The sequence below is a fragment of the Bacillus rossius genome (genome assembly GCF_032445375.1).
Source record: "Bacillus rossius redtenbacheri isolate Brsri chromosome 4 unlocalized genomic scaffold, Brsri_v3 Brsri_v3_scf4_2, whole genome shotgun sequence".
NCBI lineage: Eukaryota > Metazoa > Arthropoda > Insecta > Phasmatodea > Bacillidae > Bacillus > Bacillus rossius.
The window spans coordinates 1,794,741-1,816,179 of record NW_026962011.1 but is presented as its reverse complement, the minus strand read 5'-3'; the positions used below and the strand labels follow the sequence as shown (position 1 = coordinate 1,816,179).

General features: G+C 39.6%; 1 protein-coding gene across 2 annotated transcripts in view; it reads right to left on the bottom strand.

The window, feature by feature from the left end:
* Positions 1 to 21,439, bottom strand: part of LOC134542200 (uncharacterized) — a 1,033,251-nt gene that overhangs the window by 6,292 nt on the left and 1,005,520 nt on the right. For both annotated transcript variants that reach the window (XM_063386263.1, XM_063386264.1), the window contains exons 6-9: positions 6,888 to 10,414; positions 1,812 to 1,979; positions 1,253 to 1,381; positions 266 to 440 (exon numbers count right to left, since the gene is read on the bottom strand). In XM_063386263.1, coding sequence (XP_063242333.1) covers positions 266 to 440; positions 1,253 to 1,381; positions 1,812 to 1,979; positions 6,888 to 10,414 — 3,999 coding nt within the window. The remainder of the gene's footprint in view (positions 1 to 265; positions 441 to 1,252; positions 1,382 to 1,811; positions 1,980 to 6,887; positions 10,415 to 21,439) is intronic.

Below are 21,439 nucleotides of genomic sequence, written 5' to 3'. Positions count from 1 at the left end.
CAATCACGAAATAGACAAACAAAACAATGGAGAGAAAGAACAATTAACTACTAGTAGTTAAAATATAACATGCTACTTACTCTTTTTTAATTCTTTCATTTTTTGTCTTATGTATTTTCAAAACTTTTGCAATGCCTTAATCCAAGAAATACAAAAACCATAAACTTGAAAACTTCTTTTTAGAAGACTAGACCCTTCAACTTTTTGAACAAAGATGTATAATAGAAAAGGCAATGTTACTGTGGGAGCAGCCGGACTGGCTCACCCGTTTGTGAGTTTGCGGTGGTGTCGACGGGCTGCTCCGGAATCCTCGGAGGCCTACTGCTGGCCGCGGAAAGGGACGCCCGCACGCTGGCTGCAGAAAGTTCTTCAACTGGAGCAGCACCATCGTAATCTGGCCGGGATCTCGACACCACAAGAACCACCTCTGTTCGAGGTGCCTGCGTGAAAAAAAAATATGCAATTTTGGGTCATGCTGAAGATGACTGCAAACTACATGCACGAAACATGTTAAAACACAGTTCACGCTTTCATATTCTTTGAAATAACCACATCAGATGATAGTCCATACATGGAATCCTCCACCATCTCTAGGGATTAAAAAAAACCTGAAAGAGCCTGAATAACATACCAAAATGCCAAGTGTAAATGGTTAATAATATGATACTATATCTTATTCATTTCAATAATTAGTTTAAATTTCTATTGCTATTAAATTCAAACAATTTCAAACTGCACGTAAATTAGTATTTAATTTAAAGTCTACTTCAAATAAGTCAAACAATATCTGACAACTTGATACACTTGTCACTATTTATAACAGTACACATATAGCTTATTAAAGTATTATGAGGATTTTTTTTTAATTTTCACTCAATTCCTATAGATATATTTTATCAATGAAAACTATTTTGAGTATAGTATTTTAGACAACTTTATTTAGACTATTAGCAATGTTTATTCACTTACAATTCAAGAACTAATGCAGTTATTTCAAGTAAACTTTTTTTTTTAAATATTGAGTACTTAAAATTTACCCAAATAGCTAGGGTACAAGTAATGTGATACACACACCAGACATTTACAGTTATGGTCACAGTATATTAACAAGTCTTTTGAAAGGCTGTACATTAAATAATAGGAGGGGGCGCAACTAAATTTATTTACCCCCGGGCCCTACATATTTTATCATATCATTTGGCTGCTGTTTTTACTTCTCAAAGTTTCTTTTAAGCTAATGGGAATACTGTACCTTGAGTATGTTAAGAGCTTCTCTGTGTGTTACACCCTTCATGCTTTTCCCATTGATGGACAAAATTCGATCACCTTTCTGGATTCTGCCATCTTTGTCTGCCGGGCTGCCATTGAGAACTTTGTGCACCTGAAACACATTTAAAGATCCATATTTTATTCAATCTTAGTTTTTATATTCGTGGAGTTTAATAAACCATTAACTGAAACTGGCCTTCAAAACTGGCAAATGTAAGTTGTTTGAATAATTTCTGCAAAGGGGAAGATCAATTTAATTCATTATTTTATACGTACGTCATTGCTAGTTTGCACTGTTATGTCACATAAATATTGAAGAATGAACAAAGAAAGTTGAATACAGACACAGAAAAAAAAAAAAAAAGAAGCCAAAATCAGCAGATGTCATTTGAAATTTTGGGTGTTTTCTGTGAGTTTGTGTACTCATCTTTCTTTGTCCATTCTTCAAGGTTCTTTATATGGCATACAGTGGCATATGTCTGAAATAATTTATATCTGGTAAATTTTCCGCCCTTTGGCTCCCTCTGTCCGATTGAACTCACCGTGATTTCTTTCGACTCGTAGTCTGCACCCCCCGCCAGGGTTATGCCGATGCTGCCGCCAGCCATCTCCCTGTGCAGGACGACCACCAGGACCTCGTAGACAGGGGAGGGGCAGGAGCCACTCTCCTCAAGAACCTGGTTCGCCTCGTCGATCAGGGACTGCAACTCCTGATGAGAAAAATAGTAGGTGCGTGAACTTACGTATGCTCCTTAACTACTTGGCGTGATAGTAAAAAACTAACTTTAATTCTGCATGCAAACAATTAATTCATATAAATTAATAAAATGACTGGAGTGATATTATAAATACTGTTGGTAAAGTATAAATTCAATCAAATTAAAAATTTGTAATAAATACTCAGTACTCAATATTAATATAAAACCACGTATAAATTTAATTAAGTAAAATACCTAAGCAATATATTTTAATTAATAATGAAAATAATTAAATATGCTGAATGTTTGTTCTAGTTTATTAATTTTAATTATTTATTAAATAATAACTTCACTTACATAAATACACTTCAAAATACACTTAAAAAAATTTCGAAGACTAATATTCACAATAAATAAATGTTTTTTTTAATGATATGGATCAGTATTCAATATCACTAAAGTATAAGATTTACGCACATCGTAAAAATCCACTCTCATCTCTTTTTTTTTATAACGTGCCTAAAGAAGTATAACTTTTAAAAGATAATACACACGTCGTAAAACCTCTGGAAAATTCGGAGTGCACTTAGTTAATGTCAAAGCTGCAACAATTAGATATTCGTCGTTCAAGATGCAAAAGATGTGTACCAACTTAAGCCAATTCATTGAACTTAATTTAATCTCACTTGACAATTATTGAGGGGACCCAGAACACTCTCGGAGCCCAATACTGTCACTGCAACACTATTACACTAAACAATAGATTATGCTTATTTGAAAAATGTTCAGTTTCCTGCCCAATTCCAAGATGAAACTCCGAATTACTGGGCCATTCCATGAAAATTAGGAAATTTTATTAATTTAAATGTTTTTTTTTTCTGGTTGAGAAAACATTACGTAAAAGATTTTAAAGTTATGGTCTTTGACAGACAATGTTGAATTTTGACTCATTTAATATTGAACAGCTGTTTTATTGATTCTAATGTGGCTGCTATTCAACTGTTTCTATTTTGCTCAGAGAGAGGCTACTTTCAGGTTCTTTGGTAAGTACATGTCACATAAATGAATGTATATTTATATTTAAGTTCAAAATATAGGGTATGCACAAACATATTTCTTGCAAAAAAATAATTTAATAACATTTTATTGCTACTTAATTAATTATTCAATTGTGAGTGTTGAAGATGTCCCGTACGTGACAAATTTAGGTTATGTTTCATGTTTCATCAGGAACAAATTGTTATTATATCTTACTTATATAAATTCAAACTGTATTAGAATGCAGGTAGCTAACCTAATTTTTATATGTTTTAATTGCATTAAAAACAATAAAAATTTTGAGATACAATCATGTCCCGTACGTGACGTCACCTACGGGACATATGAAAAATATAATGTTTTACCCAACATATGTAGAATATTCACCTATCTAAAATAACATATTATGTGTTACATAAATTTATTATTTAAATGTTTTACTATTAGTAATCAATTTAATTGGTTTTCAGTGACAAATATGGAATCTAAGAAGACAACAAGTGCTTCTCGGATGAAAAAAATGAGGGAAAAACAAAAGACTGCAGATCCAGATGGTTATCTTGAGAAGGAAAGGAAACGGATTGCAGAACTGAGAAAGAATAAGAAAAAGAAAATGACAGTGAAAGACAAGGCTGCCCAAAAAATTTATGAAAGAAATAGGAAAAGACTTCAGAGAGCAAAGAAAAATGCTAAAAATGCAGCAAAAGCAAACAGTTCTGATATGTCTTCCTCTGGCACACCTTACAGTTGCAAGCAGACATTATCAAAAGCAGTTTGGAAGACTGCAAGGGCCTTACCAAACTCACCACGAAAACAAAAAGCTGTTGTGACAGGTCTTGCTAAACGCATTGGTCTTCAACTAACTACGACAATGGAAGAAAGTATTGCTGGAACTAGAAACAGTTGTAAAGAAGAGACTTCTGTTATAAATTTTTTCTATCGTCCAGATATAGTATACACATGCCCAGGGATGAAAGATGTATTAACTGTGTGGGAAAATAGAAAAAAAGTTAAATTACAAAAGCACTTTATGACTATGTTTCTGCATGAAGCATTTTATATATTCAAAGAAGAAAATCCAGATTATAAAATTGGTTACTCTAAATTTTGTAGTCTAAGGCCAAAAAATGTTTTGTTACTTAAAGAGACTCCTGCAGAGCAGTGTAAATGCAGAATACACGAGAACTTCATTTTAAAACTTAAGGCCTTAAAACATACATACAACAATGAATTTTGGAAAAATCTGTTGTGCAATGATAGCTTGAACTCTTTGTGTTGGCAGAACCTCTGTGAAGTTTGTAGTAATGGGAAACGAATGGTAGTCCCAAGAGAACCAGATTCTAAAACCACTTGGAAAGAATGGAAGAAAAATGATGAAAACAAAATAAAGTTAGTTATAAAAGAAGACTGTTTAGGTGATATATATGAAAAATTGATAGCAGATATGCCTAAAATGATGCTCCATGTAAACACCAAAAGAATACAACATGATGAGTTTGAGAAGGACAAAGCAAACGTTACAAAGCGTGTTCTGGAGGTTGATTTCGCAATGTCTTTCAGTTGTGAGTATCAAAATGAAATACAAAGTGCTTTGTGGTCTCGTGCTAGTGTTGTTTTATTCACTGCTGCTGTTTTTTGTAATGGAAATTGCAAAACTTATATACTTTGTTCAGACACAAAAAATAAGGATAAGGACACAGTCTTTGTGTTCTTGGATTTCTTTTACACAGAAGTACTTAAAAAAAATTCTGCAATTTATGAAGAAATAATTTGGAGTGATGGGCCCTCTTCAGAGTTTAAAAATAAATTCATGGTGAAAACATTGGAAATATTGAACCAGAAACACAACAGAACATTTACCTGGAAATACTTTGCGACATCTCATGGTAAAGGTGTAGTAGATGGTGTTGGTGGCAATATTAAACGCTTAGTAAGAATGAAAATGATGACGCAAGGGGAGGGATGCACAATACAGTCAGCTAAGGATTTTGCAGAAGTAGCTGCACAACTTGATACCAAAAGCCATTTATGGTATATAGAAGAGGACCACATTAGGAATGAAATTTTATCCCAAAATCCTTGGAGAAATGTCCCTTCGATCCCAGGAATCAAGGAATTCCACATTATTACATGTAGCACTTCGTCAGGGTTCTATGCAAAAAACAATGCACTGTCTACAAAAATTGCACTCTCCAATCCGAAAGGGAATCTATTTAACTTCCCTGGAAAATGGGTAGTCGTATGCTATGAAGGAAAAGAGTACCCTGGAGAAGTGGTGGATGCAAGCGGAGATCAAGTGCGGGTGTCAGTGATGGTCCCTACAGGTCCCCCACATCACTTCAAGTGGCCTCGACAACCAGACTGCATTTGTTATTTAAAAGAAGATGTAGCAAGAGAGATTTCTCCTCCAGTAGTGGTGAACAACAGAGGACTGTTTAAATTTATTGACATTTAAAGTGATCTTTATGACCATACAGAGTAACAGTTTTGTTATTAATTTTTTTTAGTTAGGATATAGGCAGGTAGAACTACTCTATCATTTTATTTAGTTACATTTAATCAATTTCGTTTAACATATCTCTATGAGTCAGGTTGTATAAATTTAATTTTTTTTCAACACAACTTATTTCAATAAACAGCGCAGGCTTTCGCGGCCGTTGTCCGTACTTTCTAGGCTTCTGGGTTGTAGCCGCGTCAAAATCAAAGTTTTCACCGACGTTTCGGTCGACGTTACAGTCACAATCATCAGGGAGAGATTAATTCAATTAATCTGCTCCCTGATGATGGCGACTGTAACGTCGACCGAAACGTCGATGAAAACTTTGATTTTGACGCGGCTACAACCCAGAAGCCTAGAAAGTACAACTTAATTTCATTTTCTACTGAAAAATTTATTCAGCACAATCTTACTAATGTAATATGTAAATGTCCCGTACGTGACAGCATTGTCCCGTACGTGACAAACAGAAAAAAAAATTGTTTCCGATTCATTATTGGAATTTTTTCATGCATTTATTGATGTCTGTTTTTCTTATTCTTATAAGTTCTCACAAAAAATAATACAAGAATATCATGCTAGAATTCGGGCTAAAGTTTCAGTAAAACGTGTCCTCGTGAAACTAATGGTTGACTATATGTGTCCCATACGTGACGGTTACATTTGACAGCAATATGTTGTTAACAAAGGTATTTCTTATCATGTCTTAAGCTGAAAATTTACACTAAATGTGTAACTTCTGTAGAAACCAAGAAAACACATGAATATACCCCTTATAATATAATTTTTTATAGAATTATCGGTATGAAAATTTTTACAAATGTCCCGTACGTGACAATGGAATGGCCCTACTGAGCATTGTGTAGACAGTGTGAACACTAACAATTTTTTTCAGAAGGCTAACAGAACACCTCCTACCACTTAATGACGTGAATACAAAAAAAAAATTACGTAAATGCCTTGGGTACCGACTGCTAATGTTGAATATCATATCCTACCATGCCTGGATCTAGAAACAATTTCCAGTTTATCTTCTTTGACTCACAAGTAAAATGGCTTTAAGAATACTAATTAAAGTGATTTAAGCCCAAAGATTTTATGCAGTGGGCTAATATTTCTCCTAAAAAATTGTATTTTAAGTCAAACTGAAAAACTTCCTAGTCAAATGCATTTCATAAAACTTACTGTCATGTACATTACAGCTAAACACAAGTTAGTTAGGCCAACTTCTTATTGTGTAACATCACTACAATATCGTAAAAACTACAAAGAATTTAAAAAATATTTTAACTACATAAATTTACCTGAAATGTTATTTCTAAAATAAACTGTAAGTGCACTCAAGACTCTAGCTACAAACTTTAATCTGATAAATATGTACTTGCCTGCTGTGAAATGAGGCTGGTAGAAGATGCTATGGACGTAACGCTCCCAAACTGCTCCTTCTGAAGGGTAGAGACTGATCCGCAGTAGCCAGGTATAGCTGCATAGCTGTCATCACTTGTTGTCGAGTCCAATGATGAAACTCTTGCATGGTGATTAGCAATGCCATTACTGCTTGTTATAACAGAGGAGGTTTTAGTACCGTTAGCTCTTCCTGTGTTGGCAAGAGCCAGTTCAGCTTTCTCAAATGCTTTCCTAATATCATTCACACTCACTGAACGCCTATTAGACCCATGTCTCATTGCTGCAGTAGGTATTTTACTGGTTGGGGATGAAACAATCTCCTGGAACTGTTCTACAGTCTTTACTGTTCTCACGCCACCATTTGGTAGTACTTCTTCTGAAGATACACTGCGTTCAATTGTCATAGATATTGGCCTTAAACCATCCAAGTCTTTACTTCTCCTTCTCTCTCTCAATTGTAGAGGTGTCTGATCACGTGATCTTCCCGTAAGGATGGTCATTAGATCTGACTCTTGTTTATCACCCGTGAGATTTGTCTCATTCTGAACGTTTCGTCTTTGAATTGGTTTTGGAGGAACAGCAGGAGGGCTCACTGAATTTTCAATTGTAATTGTTTTGCCAGAACTGTAACTGTCAACTGGTGAAATGGGACTTTTTTCTCCACTTGAAGAGTCCTCATCACTTTTATTTGGTATCTCAGAATTCAAAACTAAAGTGTTGTTTTTCAAATCCAGAGTAAACTCCTTTTTCTTAAAATTCTTATCAGAATAAATCTCTACTTCCTGTTCACTTTCTTCAGGTTTAGAAATAAACTGGTTGTTTGGATTCAGGACCCTATCAATTTCATCATTTTTACTCTCTTGGTTCTTTGAATATTTTTTAGTAAGTTCTGCCCACCTATCACTGGTTACACTTACTTCATCAGCAACTGTAGTACTGTTGGATTTCACTGGGGTCTGATTATTAGAATTTCTCGGAGCAGGTAATGGTGCTAACTTATTTGGCTTGTCGCTTACTTCAATAACAGTATCATCTGGATTGTCCGTCTCATCAAAACTCTCATTTTCTTGAACCTCAAAATACAAAATGCTATTTTCATTTGGCACATCATTTAAGTCTGGAGTTTTGTAAAGTATAACATCCTTTGGGCTATTACCAGGAGGAACAGTTGCATTATTTGATAATTCATATAGTTTTTCAGCAGAGTTGGAATTTTTGCATTGAATTTCGCCATCTCCTCCATTATGAGTCATTTCATTCAGTGACAAATCTCCTCGACTGTTGAGAAGTTTTTGTTTTTCCATATCCTCTTCAAACTTCCTCTGTATAAGTGGCGAGCCTATTTTATAATCTTTTCCACTGCTGTACCTTGCTGATGAAAGAACATTTTTCCTGTTTATGGCCTCAACACTCTGGGCCTTCAAGACACGCTTGCTGTCACTGCCACTCGAACTTCCCCCGTTGCTACTGCAACTTGCTTGCGAGCCGGACGTTAAAGTCGAGGTTGTGGAAGAGGCGATAGAAGCTGTAGTTTCTGATGACAGGGTCCTCCTCAGTGGTCGATTCTCACCAGTACTACCTGGAGATAAAATACTTGCATGAAGTGTGTGGTGTCGCTGACTGTCTTCAGTAACGGTTCTGTTGTCAGGGAGCGGAGATGCTGGTGGAGAGAAGCCATGAGAGGTACTGGATCGACTGGAACTAACAGCAGAATCGTTGTCACTGTCATCCTCTGAGCGGCCATTGTCCGAAGATAAGACCTTGCCGTTTGGAGAGAGCCCTGTGGTTTTTGAACCATTTATGTACATGTTTCCATTCATAACATGACCATTATTAATTTTCTTTACAAAATCATCTTTTATCATGGCCGGAGCATTAATTCTCAAATCAGGAGAGCTCCCACAACTACTTACGTACTCGAAGCTCATATCAGACCTGGTTGGGGAGGTTATACTCTCCAGTGATTTTGGAGGTTCTGGCTGAGACAGAAGGCTGGATCCATAACTTTGAGTGAAGTTGCCCACAAACTGTCTGGGTGGTTTTGATGGAGGAAGAGGTGGTGAAGATTTTTGGGCATTGCTCCCATCAAAGATAGGCCTCAATTCCTCTCTGCTGGAACTAAGCGAAGATGAAACCGACGATGCTGATGATAGTGCACCATAAACTGCTAAACTCTTACGTTTGAATGCAGGCGAATACTTGGGTAGGTTGGCTGAAGGTGACTGACTTTTCCATGGAGGGGAACTGATCAGGTGCGATGCTGTTGACCTGTCAGCGATAGAATCTGTGCTTGTACTCCATCTTCGATGGCTAGGTTTTTGGTCGTCTTTGTGAGATACTACAGGAGGTTTAGTAGCTAGGATTGAGTCCCTACTCTTGATCTCGGGAAGGTCAATTATAGGTTGGGTCGAAGAAATTTCAGCAACTTTCTCAGGAATAACCAGACCTCTTAGTTTGCTGATGCCGCGCCTACGCTGCTCGATCAGAGCGTTCAGCGATGCGCGCCTCATGTCTTCACTAGGCCTCGTTCCACCGATCGCACTGATGCTGTTCCTCTTGCCGGTGAAAGGTATCGAGACAATATCAACAAGGCTCTGGGATCTTGTGTGCAGCGTGTTCCCGCCGGAGAAACTGGTAGCTCGCGTCAGGCTGACCGGCTTCTCGCCGAGGTCTGAATACTTGCCCGACGACACCGACTGGGGTTGCCTCGCAGCACCCAGCTTCCTCGGGAGTGTGCTGGCGTACCCCACGCCATAGCTGAGGGAAGAGTCGGGAGAACCAGACGACGAGTAGGCGGACGAGGACGAAGAAGTAAGATCCAGCGAACTCTGTGTTCTGGAATTGAAATCCAACGACGTGGGAGGCTCGCCGTTTTCAAGCGCGGCGTTGGAATACACGTCGGTCATGCTGTTGTATATCATCGCCGACGACCGCCGGCCGAACGCCGGCTGCGGGGCCTGCGAGGAGCGGTAGGACGGCGTCCTGGACGGAGGCTTCCTCGCCGAGTCCGCGAAGTCCGGGTCGTCACACGCGAACACGTCTTCGGAGCTGCCCTTGCTGGCCCGCCTGGTCGGGGAGTCCTGCGCCGACGAGAACATGGCGATCTTGTCCCTGACGCTGCGCTCGCTCTTCTCGTCCTTGCGCCAGCTGGACACGCGCGGCCTCGAGGACCCCAGGTCCTCCGAGAACTTCCTCGCGGGAGGAGGAGGCGCGTCGCCGTCGGGGCGCTGGGACGCCTTCCTCGCCGGCGGGCCGGACGCGGGGAGGGGAGGCGGCGCCGCAGGCACGGCCTCCTTCAGGATGGGCTCGGCGGAGAGGTCCATCTCTATGACGGCGGGCACGCCCACGTTGAAGTGGCCTGGCTCCTGGTAGTTGGGCGGGAACTCGTGGCCATCTGGAGGCAGCCGGGAGAAGCTGGGCGGAGGGGAGAGGGTGGGCGAAAGAGGTTTCGTCGGGGCTGTGAGGGTGTCCAGGGCGAGGATCGCGTCCATAGTTCCGCGCACACCTGCAAACAAAGGAATCAACAATAGTGCTTAGTAGTTTGTTCACACATTATTTACCAGTGACAGAGCACACATGTTTTCTTAATTTTGTGTTGATCCTGTAATAGCAAAGCCTTTATTAAAATTTTGAACTTAAAAAAAGGTTTTTGCATAGCAATCCCCTTATGACAACATAGGCTTATACATTAAAAGCATTGCGCAAACCAAGCAAAATATTATTTTTTACAATACATACTTTAAAAAAAACGTGCACAATGGCAAAGAAAAATAACTCTTGCATAATTGTAACCATTTGACTAGGAGTGGCTCACAACTTTAACGCTACTCTGTGAAAGGCTAAGAATTACCCCCCCCCCCCCGCCCTCCTCTCCCTAAGTTTCATATTTGTTCTAAAATGTTTATTTTGTTTTAAACTCTCAGTCTTCAAATAAGCTTCAATTTCTTATGTATGTTTACACGTAGGTATCGTTATTTTACTTTAGCGAGCTCTCAGAAATAAAGGACACTTTATATTGAATTATTACACATCAGGAAATAAGATTTTACTTTTATCTTTTTTATTCTATTAGATAGGTAACCACACTCGCTTCTATCATACCACTAGCTTGACTGCGGTAAAGTATTTCCTGGCCTTAAGTCAAGACCGTAACGTTGCAAGTACGAACCAATATTGAATATTGTATGTATTCGCTCTTAAATACCAACGTATTTTATAAAATCACCTAATGAAGATTTTACCTATCACACTTTTACTAAACTTATTAAATTTCCACGATAACCCCAGGGTTAGACGTCAGGTACGCCGACCCCCCTCCCCCGACACAAACGAAGCCGCGTTAAGTAGCGAGACACCGCAGAATGACAAATTACTATTATTTTCTTGTTCCGAGAAGGCGCGCACTTTCGCCGATGTAAACACGCGTGGTTTCGAAACTCACCCACCAATCGAAACGTTGCCCGTCGAAGGAGAGCAAGGCTGAAAGGTCAGGGGGAGCTTTGGCCAACGTGACAGGGAAGGCTACGTTTACCAGTTAAACTGAACAACAAAACTGACGAGACAGGTGGGCTACAGAACAGTGATGGAAGGGGGGGGGGGGGGGGACCCGCGGGCCGGAAACAAATGGCCTTTGAGATCTCGAGGCGAAGTGAAAGAGCAGGAGAGGGGCTGCTCCGCGGACAATGCTGACGCGCGCACCGCCTTGGCATTTGACACATTCCTCGGCGACAGACGCTGTTACCTGAACACGTGACGGGTAGATATTGCGGGATCATCGTACAGTAGGACGTGGCATTCCTTAGGCCCTTTCTACAATGGCACGTAAACTAAGACGGATCTCCCGGAACATTTCAATACCGCGTCTGCTGCTTCCACAAAGCGCTTAAACGCAACAAATGGCAACCAATGAGATTGCATTTCAGAATTAAGAAATATTAATTTTCTTCGAAAAAAAATTATTGTGATTAAATAACAGAATTCGGAAATATAATTAAAGATAAAACGACAAAATTAATAATAGAACACGAGATATTCTTGTACTTGAAACTATTTTTAACGTATTTAGAACATAAACCAACATGACTACCACCGCACCCAAGTACTCGGCTTCTATTGGTCGCACGGAGCAACGTAAACGGAAGAACTCAGCATTCCCGAAGCTAATACGTACGGGTCCGTTTCCGTATGCGGTTTTTAATGAGTACATCGAGAGATTCTGGACATAACAAAAACTTGTGATATAACAATAAACTATGATCGTAAAATGAATATGAATAAAACATTCCACAAGACCTGACATAATTGGTTCGTATTGAGGTATTTGAATTTCGTTTGGGTCATCATCTTTCGACAAATTAAATCATAACATTATGTAACACAGGACCATGCCATCGGCACAAAGGTTAAACTTGGATACCTACGTGATGCGGAACAATTACCAACTGTTCTGGTGTGTTTCCATGTCCAATGACTTACTGTCGAAGAAATGTTAAAATCTGTATAAAAAAAACTTTTTAAGCTTTTTCATTCTTTTCATTGCGACTGAATACTGTGATCATGATTATACTGGTTCTTTAGCCAAGTCTAGTACTGGCACTGTCAGGGAAATCTTAAAATAAATGGATCGTCCCCACCAACAAAAAGATAGAATTTGAAAGCAAACAGCAGACAAAGACGTAGCAATGACAAGGCGACAAAATCATTTCCTTCCGTATTTTAGAGTAGGCTCGCTAACAACTATTAAAAAATAATAATAATTTATGTTCGTGAAATCGTAGGTACCTACGATTTACGGCCACATCCAAAGTTTAAATTTTCATTGTTCTCCAGAGTTACATCATTGTAAAAATAACTATTGCAAATAAAATGGTGTGTATAGGTATATTCTAAGGAGGGAGGTCATTTCCTTTTCTCAGATAAGTAACTGCTGCCTCAAAAGCCCAAACAAGTCATTAAGAACTACACGATAATCTTAAGACAATTTAAGTTTTTTACGCGTAGTCTAAGAGATTAGAGTTAGACTAAATGTTCAGATGACAAGAACTTTATCTACTTAATAAAACACTAACGCTGACAGAGGCATGGCATTTTGAATAGGAGTTCCTTATATAAAGAAAGGATTTTTGGAAATTTATCCTCTAAGGGATCTGAATAGGGGTTGAAAGTTTGAATGGAAGTTCGTCATTTTTGAAGTTAGAAATATGGAATTTGGTGTTTAGGCTTCTGTTTGTAAATAAAAGTAAGTTGTATCAGCGTTTTTAGTAATTCGTCAAAAATGAGGATCAAATACTTTCCCATCAGGCACACGGCTAATCTTTAATAAATTAAGTAGATTGAAGTGGAATAACTATGTAGGCCTATATCAAATGGGTTCATTTACTAGTATTTCTTACGGAGAATTGAGATGGTATACAACACATCCGCACGTGTTTTTAGAACGTATATAACATAAATTACAAGACATCTTACATTTTCTTGAACATTTCCAATATACAAATGACAAAACGAAAAATAAATGTTAAAAAAAAATACGGATTGCGTTTCCTCAAAATAGCTAGATAAAATTACCGATCAAAACATTTAAAAACTTACCATTTAAAAAATAAAGAAACTCAAAGATATAAACACAACTGAAGAAAGACCTTGATAACAAATTGTACCACAGAAGAAAGAGAAATAATAAACCTGTTTCATCTATGTAATAAACATACGATTAACAAACGTGAAAAACACAAAGAAAAAATCATACGCCACGTTATGATAAATCAGGTTGAAATTAAGTAAAAATGCGGCGAACAACATAAAATACTCTCTAATCCTTGTAAAATGTTATTTGGTCACTGAAAATAACTAACATAATATTTTAAAAGAAATAAAAAACAAAAAGTATTTTGTAGCAACTATCCTATATTTTTCAACTTAACTACTTCCATGATTTTAACATGACGTAAGATACGCAGCAGTATCGCAGTACATGACTAGTCGAGAGGAGGACCAGAGAAGATCTCAGCCGTCTGATACACAAATAAGTTATACTTGAAAATAGACGTGCAACATCTGAGCTGAGAGGATGAATGGATAACAGCCGTAGACTGACCACAACACGAATAAACTACCTACGAACAACAATCTTTTATTCCTGCGCTTAACTGTTTCCATCGCAGTAGTTTGTTGTGTACTGTCCGAAAAATCATTCCACCCTCGTTCTCGTATTTCCCAGAACGCAACATGCAATGAATCCAAATAGTACAACCTATAGTCAGATCCACACCATAAAGCTTTGCGAGGGCCTCGTGTGTCAAAGGCTGTCAAATGTATGTTCATATTCGTGGCACGGGTTAGATCAATCGTGAACAGAAGCAAGAAAATTTATTATGAGATGCCCGTTTAACTACAGCGTTAATTAGATTTAACTAATGTCTTGGAGAACATGTTGTTAAAGAATTTTGGAACAAAACACCTGAACGTATTAACCAAGAAATAAAAAAGTATTTGAATCTAAGAGTGAAAAAAAAAATAGTTCCTAACTTAATTTTTCTTTCGGGACCCAAACTTTTCCGTTAAAAAAATAATAACCTAGTAGTACCCAAGCGTATCCTCTGGTAACGCTAGGACACCCGAATAAGAACCAATCAACTATCAAAAAGAAGTCATACAAAAAAAGTTAAATATAAGGACACGATTACAGTAAAATCCCCCCCCCCCCCCCCGCCATAAAAAAGGTTTTGCACCATCTGTATTTCCGATCAAGCATGTGAATGACTACGCACTGTGACTCCAAACACCCACTTCACTGTTCAAAACATAACCGAAACAAAGACAAAAAAAAAAATATCTGGAAATCATAGAAACTATGCTCGATAGCTGACCGGGTGTTAAAAAAAATGTATATGTTTTGCAAGTGTTGCATTTTTCCAAGTTAAGTTAAAATTTACGATACTATTTCATATTTCCTTTGAATGTTTGTTGCAAAGGGGAAGTTTGAACTTACAACATTTTTATGGACATGCACCGTTGCTGGTTTTTAAATTTTCTAATTTTTTTGGCGAAAGCCCGTTGTTTTATTTGTAGTAACCTTTGTAAATAAACGCGCGTGTCGTTCGTGTACTTCGACCCCGCGACTCCGACAGTCTCACGAGTATATCTACACCGTCCAGTGCGCAGTGACAGCGCTAGTAGCCGGACGGCGGGGACCTTCTGTTCTGGAGAAGGGCCTACCGGAGAGCCCCCTCCCCCCTCCGCAGCCAGAGAGAGAAGGCGCATTGATGGCGGGAGAGCACAGAAAAAAAAAAGGGTTATTTCTTTGAAGTATTTTTTTTCAAACCAACCTTGAACTTAAAATTATGACAATGGTTTTAATCATTTACCCTAAGAAATATTAAAATATTTTGAAATGACCAGCACAAAAGAATAAATGTTGATAAAAATTTTATTACATATAATTTTTTTTATAGAAAACAAGGAAAATAAAAATGAAGAAGGATGGCGCGGGTCCCTCCCGGTACGAGAGGAAATGAAACACCGAGAGGAAGGTGTTGTGTGTGTGTGGGGGGTAACCTGCAGCGGCCATGTACGGCCAGGACCACGCCTGGGCCGCGACCAGTCCGGCGGCGCGAGCGTGGGTTGGTCCATTCATCGAGGACGCCAAAGAGGGGGGGGGGGGGGGGGGGGCAAGATCGAGCTCCCGTCGGGAGGCTCAACCGGGCCCCCCGAGGGCGTACCGACGTCCGTCCCGTCTGCTACACCTTACAAGCCTGTTTTGTTTTTGTTCTGTTCATTCCGTGCTAGCGGCTTCTCCCGGTCAGGAATGCCGGTCCCGGGCCATGCCCGCCGGACGAGATGAAGACACCGGGAACTGCTGTTCCCCTCGCGAGGAACACAGATGGCGGCTAACCCCGCAGATCCCCGTCAACCCACGAGGCATAGGCAAGTTTCCGAAACACTACAGCCAATTACGTGAATGGTAGCTTTCAGCAAAATCCACCTAGACATTCGCAAAAGTCTCTTTCAGTAATAGTAGTCAGTGATCTGTTACACCTGACCTTGCTAACGAGCAAATTTATGTGTTCTCATGTTGCAAATATACTTATAACACGAAATTCGCACACGAAATTTAACGTAGAATTCTTTGAAATAATGGGGGAGCTTGATAAGTGTACGCAAATTGTGTTTTCAACTACATTTCTGGACGTGAATCACGCGTAGTGTCCGCACCCGCCACTAGAATTCGCTGCCAGGCAGCTACGTCGACTATTGAATAATTTGTATAGCACATCGAAATTTTAAACTATATAATGAACCGGCTCCGATAAAAACGAAAAACACTTGATAAAAAATACTGAATCCCGCGAATTTTTTTTCGGTCGATGTTGACGGCACATGTTACGAGACGGAATTTTATTCTGAGAGCAAACGTGTATAAACTAGAGCCTTGGGGAATATCGGAAATTCATGTTGCATCACGTTATAATTTAAGCACTTTATTACTTTTTTTCGATGCTTTAATTGGGTCACAGTTGTTCTAAGCGTTTATAGATATTCTAAATATGTTACCAGACGTCCTCTAAGGCTCATTACGAGTCCGGGCGGGTTTTATAAGAAACTTCTAACATAATAACATAAAAAATTACCCAAACTGATTTTGGCTGAGCGATCAGAATCAGATTCGGTCAAGTTTTATTTTTGTTTCATGTCAATTAGTTTTTTATTTATATTCAATCGTTACATTTTTTATAGTTACTTTGAATACTACGCTTGTTTATCGTTTCAATAATATGTGGGGAAAAAAAAATAAGTGTCCTCTTTCTGAGTGACTCCTAGTAACGTGGTAAACATAATTTAAAAACAGAAATTCTGAACGGTTGAATTACACTGTACCCCACTCGAGACTAAAATGGCTCTTCTCCGCCGATGCAGCAGTGTTGATGCACAGCAAACAGCAGTAGGTATGTACCACAAACATTTTCCGACAAAAGAAATTAATAAAAAACAAAACGGACAGGAAAGTGTGTGAGAAGTTGTGTTACCTTATCTGGAAGGCGAGCCCGGCGGCAATGCGACATTGAGGTATGGACGGTGACTGATCGTGATCCGGCGCGGTGAGGCGGGACGAGGGAGGGAGGGAGGGAGGGAGGGAGGACGGGGTCGTCTCGAGTTCACGGGCCACGGGCCGTATCGCGGCATCGAGCAGGCGCGCGCGTCCATCAGCGGGACCCGGCCGCGCCGACGGCGAGGTATTCCCCTCGCGCGCCGGTTATCGCCGCGCGTGACGGACGACCCTCGACTGCTAATGGTGCCGGACACCCACGGACACGGGGCCCGATGCTTGTCTTCTGCGCGAACAAGCTGCCGACAGAACGGTCGAGTTCGAACAATGCCACGCGGTTTCTTTTGCAAACGAGCGTGCGTCCGAAATATTCGGCGCTCTGTAATCCGGCATTCTTCCGTTTATCACCATTTTTCTGTAATCCGGCACCGACCAAGCAGCTTGTGGTAGCCCCCCCCCCCCCACTTCGACTTGCGTTTTCGCCTTCCATGTTTGAAGTGAAGGGTTCCGAACATGTTTAAAAAGTGATGCGTTATGAGCATAGAAGGCATCTATTATCTTATTTTTCACTTGCTAAACATTCGCGCAGTGAAAGAAAAAAACACTTTTAAAATTAAATTATGTCATGATAATTATGAGTTATCAAAAGAAGCCCACATGAAGAACTTTGTTTTCTATTGTTTTACAGTTTAAAAATATAGAGTTAGTGACATCTTGCGACTTTCGTGCTTTAATAAACGACCGTGATTTTCTTGCGTTGGTTTCGTGTTGCATGTTACGTTGTTACGACGTTGCGTCCGTCGAGTAGTTTCAGGAAAAACAACGCGATTTTAAAAACTACACACGATATCCGAGTGGGGTGATTCCGAAAAGCATTTAACAATTCGCTGAGGGCCGATAAGTAGTTTGGTTTCCGGATTAAGTTTTTAAACTGCATTTTTAGCAGAGTTAAAATTGCTAAAGTGCGTGTTTTCAGAGTTAATTTTTAGGCAAAAAAAAACCGTTACAGATTCTTGGAAACACTCACACTTCATTTCTCCGCCATATAATGTTACGTTCACCGTCCAAAGGTCATATTTGTTGTATGCACGACGAGAAGACTGCGTGCCAATTCAGAGCCTTGAGCTTAGAGGCAGGCGACATCGCGCTAGAAGCACCAGCGAGCTTCGCGCTTATCATCCCGCCTCACTAACACAGGTGCACCCCTGACCTGGCACGCAGTCTTCGTGTTGGCGACTCGCATCCGTCGAGACTTAGCGGTGATCCTACATGCTCCGTGCTGTGCTAATAAAGATAACGGTGCTATGCATGCATTTATGCTGCTTATCAGGTTCCCCACAGGAATGTTAATACCTCAAAACGATAGTTACACAACACCTTTTTTTATTATGCAAAAGCTTTCCGTCAGCAATCGCTCGTTAAAAGCACGTCACATATAATCGACTCTCGAGAATTAATAATATATATAATTTTTTTTATGTTTGGCTTTGCTCAGAGTTTAGTGGCCCCGGTGGATTCAGTCGGACGGAAGACGTACTGACGCAGAAACATACTGAGGAAAATATGTGCTTTTGGCTCAGTAGTATATTCATACCAGTGGGGCAGAGTTTCGTTGCAGATAAAATATGTTCTGTTGAGCGTAAAAAAAAATGGAGTTGTCTGTAAAGTCGGTTTACGGACGATAATTTTACGTGATAACTTCATAAGAAAACATTGATGAAAAATTGCATACTGTTTAATTTTCAAATATTATTTAGAGTTTTTGGAAATTTAATTTAAATAATTTATTTAAATATAATCACGAACAATTAGTAAAAAAGCCTGCCTTAACCCGTTTGATATTATAGAATATTTTCTCACACGGTCGTTGGCCGATTCTTGCACACTCGGCTCAGGCGGAACGTGACAATTTTTCGTGCGTGCAGCCGGCGTTAATCGATTTATAAGACGTTATCACGTCAAAAATTAATTATCAATTTGGCTCCACACAAACAAAATACTTTTCTAAAGTTAACATGTGGAATTTTGTCCGTAACAAACAAATACTTTAGTTTTGCCTAAAAGTAATCTGTTTTATCACAAGCTAGATGGATTAAATCTTGAGATGAGTCGCATTCTTATATGGTCAAAACAAACCTCCCACGTCTTCCAACCGAATGGGCAGAGCAGAGGAACATGATAATGGAAGGTAGGAAAGGATTGTGGTGGGGAGTGGGCCCCTAGACACCGCGTCGGCGGACAGACGGGGCAGGAGAGGCTCTCTACAGCCTCGATTGTCCGCCGGTAGCAGTCGACGTCCACAGCGAGGCCCTGATCGTCCCAGAAGGCAACGAGCAGGAATTAGCCCCGTCGGCTAATGAGACAAGGGCGGCCCTCTGAAGGTCGCGATGCTGCGCCGAGATAGACGGCGACGTCGTTACGAAGGCGCGGGGCGCTCCCGCGGGTAATTACACGCGCCCGCGGCACAACCGGCACGCTTCCTCAATCATCAGGGCCGAGTCTCACACGGTTCATTTTTATTTCATTTTATCGTCATTACTATCAGTTAAGGGCTTCGTCTGTGAATTTAATACTATGCCTCTCTTGCATTTGTTGTCCGATCACAACTGTTTTCAATGTATACTAAGTATTTAACTGTTATAAAATTGATGTAGAAAGTCACACAAAGTGATGATTTTTACACCCTGTTGAATATATTTGTGATACAACAAATACAGCAGCGGTATAGCGTTAAATATACACAAATAGCCATTCACTATTAATAATGACGAGAAATTGAAGAATTTAAACACGAGGTGCGAAAGTCCGCGTCTTAAGGTCGATCTACTCTGTCTTGTCACATGCTCGCTAAACCTAATGACAAAATAAAAGTTTTACCTCAAAAATGTAAGAAATGCCTGTGTATTTTACTATGGAAGTTAAGCAATGGAGTTTAAACTTAGATTCTGTACAGATTTTTTAAATGTGTTTTTTACCCTACTGGCTCAGTGGTTAAAGCTTCGTACTGCGAATCAATGTCCCGTGTTCAATTACTTGTAGAATATTTACTTCATGACACTTTTTTGACAGATTTTTCGGAAGCACAAATTGCAATTTGGTTTAACGTGCCGGATTTACTGGCGTAGAACTACGTTACGGCAAACTAAAACCATCGACACGAGCTCCCTAGAGAATTAGGAAAATGAATACTCGGATTTCATGGCAACTAAGTGTTTTTATTTTTACAATTTATTAGCATAACTCTGGAAAGCCTACGATCGACTGACCCCCAGATCAGGCCCTGAACATATCCTATGTTCACCGCTCGCTTGTGGAACTTATCGGTCGGAATAACAAACACAATTTTGCGAGATTTCATGCATTTCCACGATTTGTCCTAACCTAACCACACTTTCATTTTGATAACTATCACCTAGACAAGCGAAAATCTATTCTCCTGGGTAAAAAAAGTTTGCGAGAACTTTTAATTTTTTGACACATTTAAACTAACCTGCCGTTTACTTTTACAACTGCAAAACAAAAAGGCGAAGATGCAAGAAAGAGGGATAGGAGAGGGAAAGGAAGTAGAAGTGGGCACACTTGCCGTAAACTATTAATTTCTAAAATTCCTCAATTTTCAATTCAATTTTAATGAACTGGCTATTATAAACTAGCTGCAGTACCCGGCTTTGCCCGGGCTGAACACCGGGTGATATATTGCCCGCGAGTTACAGCAAAATGGATAGCGATATGTCCAGTGTGTTGGACATTAAGAAATGACACATAATTACTGTTTGTGTATCTGTGACCTATGATTTTCTGTTTACCCATGGCGATCGGTTGAAAGGTTTAGAAGTTTATGCGCTACAGCGACATATAGCGGCGAGTTACAAAAAAATGGATAGCATAAAAACCTTCTTCATGATAAAAACATTCGATGTGCAAACTTTCGTGGCGATCGGTCAAACGGTGTAAGAGTTTATCGACGTCATACATGCCAACATCCAATTATATATATTCTTATATTTCGAAATTTTGGGGCATTCACTTTTGCGGAAAGTGGATGTTCAGGACCTCGAATGGTTTGGAACACTCCATCTCGAAAGAAATGATGTTTGAAATTCATGAAATTTTAGAGATTTTGGGGCTTTGTCCCCAGAGGGGGAGGGGTGATTTTGAGGACCCTGAATGGCAGGGAAACACTAAAAATCAAAAGAGAATGATTTTTGAAATTTTCTAAATTTTGGGGCTTTGACCCCTTTGAAGGGGGGAGGGGGTTATGTTGATGACCCCGAATGGCTCGTAAACACTCCAAATCGAAAGAGAATAAATAGGTTTTCGAAATTTTGGGAAACTTTTTTATTATTGGGTCATTGACTCCTTGTAGGGGGAGGGTAGTTTGAGGACCCCGAATGGCTCGGAAACACTCCAAATAGTAAAAAAGTATACTTAAATTTAAGAATTTTTTCATAATTTTGGGGTTTTGCACTCCCCCCTCCCTCAAAA